We start from the raw sequence: 6,264 nt of genomic DNA on the forward strand, positions 1-6,264 counted from the left end.
CCCAATTACATCCAAAGAATTTCTTTTGGAGGTGAGGACGGCCTTCGAGTCCATTTAAACCTTTGCTATCTGGGCTTATTTTCTGTTGCCTGTTCCTAATCATGGACTGAAACCTTTTCTTTCATTATACTCATGCTCTTCTCAAGCTTGCCTGTGTTTCTGCTTTCAAGCCATAGCTATGATCAGGTTCCGGCTTAAACTCAGAGGTTTGGTTTTGAACAGAATCTGGTTTTATTTACTTTTTGGCCTTTGGTCATGTTTTTGGAAGGAAAAAAAACATTTCTTGTTCAAGATGTTGAAAACCGTAGATATATAACTCGTTTATAACTTGCGTCATTCTATACTCTGCCATAGATACTTATTTTGATAAAGTATATTTATTCCATTTGTATAATAATTAATAACTGTTATCTAAATAATAACTAACAATTATCATCAAGAAAAATACAGAAAGCTATCTACCGTATGTTTTGTTTTTTTCTTTCAAATTGATCTTTCTCTTGTGGCAAACGAGGTTGAGAGGAGATAGAAAATCTTGGTGTGATCTTTCTAAGAGAAAATAACTAAAATTGATTCAGTAAAAGTATCAACACGAACTTAATATTTAAATTTATTACGTATTCTTTTCCTCAAGATATTAATCATATTTAATGCTCAATATAATTTAACAGCTTCCTTTATAATAGGCTCGATCATTAAATGACATCATTAGGATCTTGAATGAAGAATATTAAAATTCTAAAGATGAGAAACAATGAAAGGTAATTAGTCGTTAATTTTTTTTTTCAAGTTTTACATTTCAGTTGTAATACACTAGTCAAGTAATTCATAATGTTCAAATCCTGGACCTTCTACGGACTCATGATGGTAAATATTTTTGAATAATAAATAAAAGTAAAACTTTATGGGGTTATCATATTTCGTGTATCAATTTGATGATCAAGTTTATCCTAACATCTTATTGCATAGTCCCTGAATACTGTAGACGTAGAATCATATGATCTCTTATTTTGTGGTAAATTCAAAGGATTAAATGATGGATCCGACCAGGATGATTACATGTCTAATTTCAACGATAATTGCATGGAAAATGGCGTCTATTATTGTAGAATTGTTGGTGGAAAAATAGTTCATTACGATATTCCATTTTTTGCTCTTCTCATAATAAAATCAGGAAAACAACTAGGAGATGGTAACAACCATATATAAATATTAGGTTGGGTAAAAAGTAATTTCGTATTTCCCACCCTTATTTAAAAAAATAAAAAAAGAATATCATGTCATTATTGGTCACATTGTATCATACGTGAAGGTGAAGGTGTGAGTGATTACAACACATTATTCTTGACCAGTTCAGTAGTGAATTATCGTGCGTCAAATATGGAGGTCTCAAAGGAAGAAATGAACTATATTTTACATTTTTACTATCTGAAAGGGAAAAACTCGTCCAAAGCAACCTAGAAAATTTGCAATGTAAATGGGCCGATATTCTTTCAGTTTGTGTTGCACAACTGTGGTTCGTGCAATTCTTTTTCTCACTCAATTCGGCATTCTACTGTGAATAACTCGACCGTTTGAAACTGGCGATCGAACGGAAGTGGCCATCATTGGTGAATAGGAAAAAACAAGACATCATCAAGACACTGCAATGCTGCACACATCTTTGATGACGCGCAAGAAGCTCCAGGAGTCCAGATAGGAAGTTCTTATGCATCTATCCTATAGTTCAGGCCTGATACCAAGGGATTACTACCTTTTCCTGTCTATGGTCACAACCCTTGTAGTCTAAAAATTTGGCCTCAATAGAAACCTGTAAAAATTGGTTGCCTGAGTTTTTTTTCAATAGAGATAAGGTAAATGATCCTTGGCAATAAGTTATAGAACAGAACGGGGCATACTTTGGTTAAATCGGATGATTCTAACACTTCTAATCATCTGATTGAAATCAATTGAAATATACGAAATAACTTTTTCCTCAACCAATTATTTCAAAACTTGTTCAAAATTTTATGTATATGTTATATACAATTTGTAAATTATCTATTATTATTGTGAATATAATTAGCCTTTCATTGCGGATCAACTGTTATAACACCAAGACTCCTACTTTCGGCTGCTCATTGTGTTTGTCAAGATTTATATACAGACTGTATAAAAGGAGAGCATGGACTAATTCCAAAGGATGAAAAAAAGATAGATAAGTTATATTCATAACTCAATTGCATGTTGCAATGAATAACAAATTTCTTCTTTTATTTTTGTTTTTTTACTAATTCTAACATTTAATTTAAATTATTCTACATATGATAGCTATTATTGGTCTCTCCAGCACAGAGGATATTGAATATGTTGAGAAATCGGAACGGCTTCTAAGACATGAGCGAAAAATAATAACGTTTATTGCTCATATGAAGTACAAAGCTTTTCAGCCAAATGATATTGCAATTTTGAAAATGGATAGAGATCTACCCAATGATTTGAAAAGCGCTCCAATTTGTTTATTTTACGCGGGCCTATTTCCAGATAACCATTCAAGTAATTCAACTTAACTGGCACCGGAAACATAGGGACAAGGTGCCAAAATTTTGCGGAATTTTTAATGATCAAAATGAAATAAAAAATCTCATACCTTAACAAATTAAAATGTCACAATTCAGGGACGTCCGTAAGATTATATTTATATATTTTTTGGGGGGGGGGGAGCTTGGTTTTGGAATTTTTGGAACAAAATTTGAAAAATTAAATTATTACAAAAAAAAAATTTTAAATTTAAATAACAACTAATGTTCAATTTTTTGGGAATTTTTTTGAAAAATCCATAGTTTATTCTAAAAAAATTAAAAAAGTTTCGCAACGGTTCGTAAAAAAATAATTTTTTATAAAGAAAAGTTTCAAATATGAAAATTTTTGCGGAAAAAAATGAAATTTCAAATATTAAAATTTTTTGGAAAAAAAAATCAAAAATGAAATTTCACATATTAAACTTTGTGGGAAAAATAATCGAAATGACACTGCTGCTTACAAAAGATTGAATGTTTTACAAATACAAGATTAAAAGTTTTAATTTTTTAGAAGAATTTCAAAAATCTTTAGCTATTTACAGAAAATTAAACTTTTTGGAAAAAAACAAAATAATCTTAATTAGGGGGGGGGGGCTACAGCACCCCAAGCCTTCCCTTCTGCGGACGCCTCTACAATTTGAAGATTAAGAAAAAAGTTTTTAAATTTTATTCCTTCCATAACTTTTTACTCTAAATTTTTGTCAAAAAAGTTTTTTTGAAAAATATTTCTTCATTAATGTGTAAAAATTGTCAACCTCCCCCAACACACCAAAAAAAAAATGGAGACGCCCCAGATCACGTCAACATTCCTCCGCCCTCCCCCACTTGCAAATACATTCTGGGGCCAGTTGGCATAGCAAATTTATGGCAATTTTTTTGCAACCTCAAAATTTATTTATTAGATCTACATAATTTATTTAGGGCATCCTTGAATGGTCCTCCCCATTTTCAAATTTCTAACTTGTATAACTCTTATAATATCATTTTCAGATCTAAACGCAACTGTGATTGGATTTGGTCATAGATGGAGTAGACGCACATGTATGACTGATGCTATTGGCCCTCATCCTTATAGGAGCTGTTCTTTTCCATATTGGGCGTCCCAAATTGATATGTTCACAGGGAAGAAGTTGAAAAAAGTCCAGTAAAATATGTAGTTGTTTCCTATTCTGAATACATTAATAAGTTTGAATCTTTCAGGTATAACAAATGTAACCATTTCCCAAATCCAAGCAATTTAAATCCAATTTGTCGAAAATTTAATCTCTTTTATCAAAAGTAATTTAATGTTTAAAATATGGATATTACCAAGGTTAATAGAAATACAAGGTTAGACCATTATGTAATTGGGCTTGCTACAATTTTCATTCGGATGTATTGTACCAACTACTGGGCAAGACAGGCAAATTTTGACAAAACACGCAACCATTCATAGCTATGACATCACTATTGCTAGAATTTTCAATTTAATGTACTTTACCAACTGTTGGGCAAGAAAAACAGATTTTGATCATTAAAAAGACAGAGTCAAATATCAGTGGTACATGCGTTATAGTATAACCTTGTATTTCTATTAACTTTGGATTATGCTTATTCTTAAAGTTGTATAAAGTATGACCGTTCCGTGTGTAAGATTTTTTTCTATTGGATAATTTGAAGAGTGTTTTTTTTTTTCTAAAGCTCTCAACATAATTATTTAATTTTTGAAGAGAGGCCATCAAAGTATAAAGTAAGAACTGGTGCGTATACTCATGGACGACAAAGAGCAAAAAAATTAGATTTGCTCCGGAGTTATAGATGAAAGTCTTTGTTAGACACACTAAGAGTAGAATTGAGGATCGATATCGGATTAATTCTAAACTAAATCCTCGCTAGATATGGAGCGGTATTTGTGTTTATTCCCTTTCTCTCCTGACTCTGTGTAACCATGACAGTGAAGCTCCCACCTTCCAAAATTTGTTCAAATTGTCAGTATTACCACGTTCATTTTCGTTTTTTATAATTTTTCCATATTTTATACAATTTTAAAGTAATCCCTGTCCATTCATTTATAATAATCCAAAGTTACAATAATATATTTTAGTGAAATCAATGAAGACTATTCAACCGTTGATGTGGTAATGTCTAACAATAGTTGGGTTAGATGTTATACGGAAAATGATTTAGGAAATGGATGGTGTGGTATATGTAACTCCTTTGAGTGCCAGTTAGGTAGAGATATTCCAGATGGAGATGAAGATTGGAGCTGGTGTGCAAGAGATTGCTCAGGGTCTGATGTAATTCATAGTCATTCAGGTACACTGGATTTGCAAACAGTGGATGTTGATTTATTAACGGATGAGGAATGCTCTGAATTTACACAAAACTTTACTACTGTTAATACTACAATTGAGCTTTGTGCTGGTTATAAACACTATATTTCAATGCCTACGAAGTACTCCTATATAGTTCTTCCAAATGGCACTGATCATTTTCTAAAAATATCAGATACAATTAAGACGAACAAATGGATATTAGGAGGAAAGGATGCGTGTCAAGGGGACTCGGGGGGACCTTTATTTATTACACTAGGTGAGTTCTTCATATAAGTAGATAAATACATAAACTTATTTGAATGCAATCCACTGTAATATTCAAGGTACCAGCGAAGACACGAAAAGAGCTTTTTTTGATTGGAATAGTTTCTAGAGGTTCAGGATGTGGATCGCATGGAAACCCTGGGATTTATACTAGAGTGAATGCTTTTCTCCCTTGGATAAGAGAAAGAATGCTTATTTTGAATAATGCAACTGAGCAAGAATTCCTTACTCCTCCTCTCAAGCCCTCGTAATAAAAAAATGCATATGTTTATTTAAGTTCCTAATTTCGAATCAATTTAATCTAATACACGTTAATTGTTTAAAAGTAAAAAAAAAAAAAAAATTCCTTAATGTCTTTAAATTCCATTTTGAAATAGGAGAATCATTCGTTTATATATTATTGATATTCCCAAATTCGACAAATATTTGTAATTCTAAACTTATTTTATTCGAGTATAAATGTTTTCGTTGCATTAGGGTAGCGCAAATATTTATTTTTATTTTTCTAATGGTCACGAAAATGAAGGAGGAAATACATTCGATCTTGTTTTGACTCCAATGTATTTGTATACTAACAAATTTTAACAAAGCTACTCTCAAGATAGGTTATAAGAGTATCGATGGAACAGCGAAGGTACAGTGAATATGCCCTGAATTATAGACCTAAATTAGCATACCCAACAACCATAATGCGACTACGATATTCTACGGTATTCTAGTACATATATGTTGAAATAAATATAAGAACATTTGTGTCTTCGAATATAAAAATAACTACATATAAAATGGGTCATTCTAGATGATAATTTACAATGGAAACAAAGATATTATTTTCATGACATATAAAAAAAGTATTTTTATTTTAAGAAAGTTTCATTAGGAATCTAAGTGGTTATGTCATGATATCAGCATTTGTCCAAATAAGTGGGGGGGGGGGGGGAGGTCACATAAATGAAAATAAAAGCTTGTCTTAAACAAATCAACTATTATCTATTAGGTAGAACAATGGCTAGAACAATAAGCAACATCTCAAACGAGAATACAGAGATAATAATTTAATCATTCATTATTTAGATCTTCTCTTTATAGGAACTAGCGGTAGTTTCACCCATTGCTCGCAATTA

At 31.5% G+C, this 6,264-nt stretch overlaps 1 protein-coding gene across 5 annotated transcripts; it reads left to right on the forward strand.

Annotated features, from left to right (window-relative positions):
* The first annotated feature begins 686 nt into the window (after positions 1 to 686).
* On the forward strand, positions 687 to 5,852 carry LOC121113683 (uncharacterized). 5 transcript variants are annotated; one of them, XR_011779018.1, is made up of 9 exons: positions 812 to 867; positions 970 to 1,192; positions 2,066 to 2,197; positions 2,302 to 2,535; positions 3,552 to 3,705; positions 3,762 to 3,839; positions 4,645 to 5,132; positions 5,200 to 5,387; positions 5,746 to 5,852. XR_011779018.1 is itself a non-coding variant. In XM_071886747.1 (8 exons), exons 1-8 carry the CDS (start codon positions 721 to 723, stop codon positions 5,247 to 5,249), a joined length of 1,227 nt encoding a protein of 408 aa, XP_071742848.1. In that variant the 5' UTR covers positions 687 to 720; the 3' UTR covers positions 5,250 to 5,411. The 5 variants fall into 5 exon arrangements, 3 of the variants coding, with proteins under 3 accessions (XP_071742848.1, XP_071742846.1, XP_071742847.1); XR_011779017.1 differs by having other exon boundaries at positions 5,742 to 5,832; XM_071886747.1 differs by lacking the exons at positions 970 to 1,192; positions 5,746 to 5,852 and adding an exon at positions 687 to 761 and having other exon boundaries at positions 818 to 867; positions 5,200 to 5,411.
* The last annotated feature ends 412 nt before the right edge of the window (positions 5,853 to 6,264 follow it).

Source organism: Lepeophtheirus salmonis, chromosome 2, assembly GCF_016086655.4.
Source record: "Lepeophtheirus salmonis chromosome 2, UVic_Lsal_1.4, whole genome shotgun sequence".
NCBI classification, from domain to species: Eukaryota; Metazoa; Arthropoda; class Copepoda; order Siphonostomatoida; family Caligidae; genus Lepeophtheirus; species Lepeophtheirus salmonis.

Bases quoted from the DNA above. Each gene is read 5' to 3' on its own strand.
- LOC121113683 (XM_071886745.1), top strand. From the start codon at position 832: ATGTTCAAATCCTGGACCTTCTACGGACTCATGATG. The intron at 2,198-2,301 runs ATAAGTTATATT...AAATTATTCTAC, and splicing joins AAAGGATGAAAAAAAGATAG to ATATGATAGCTATTATTGGT. The intron at 5,133-5,199 runs GTGAGTTCTTCA...GTAATATTCAAG, and splicing joins ACCTTTATTTATTACACTAG to GTACCAGCGAAGACACGAAA.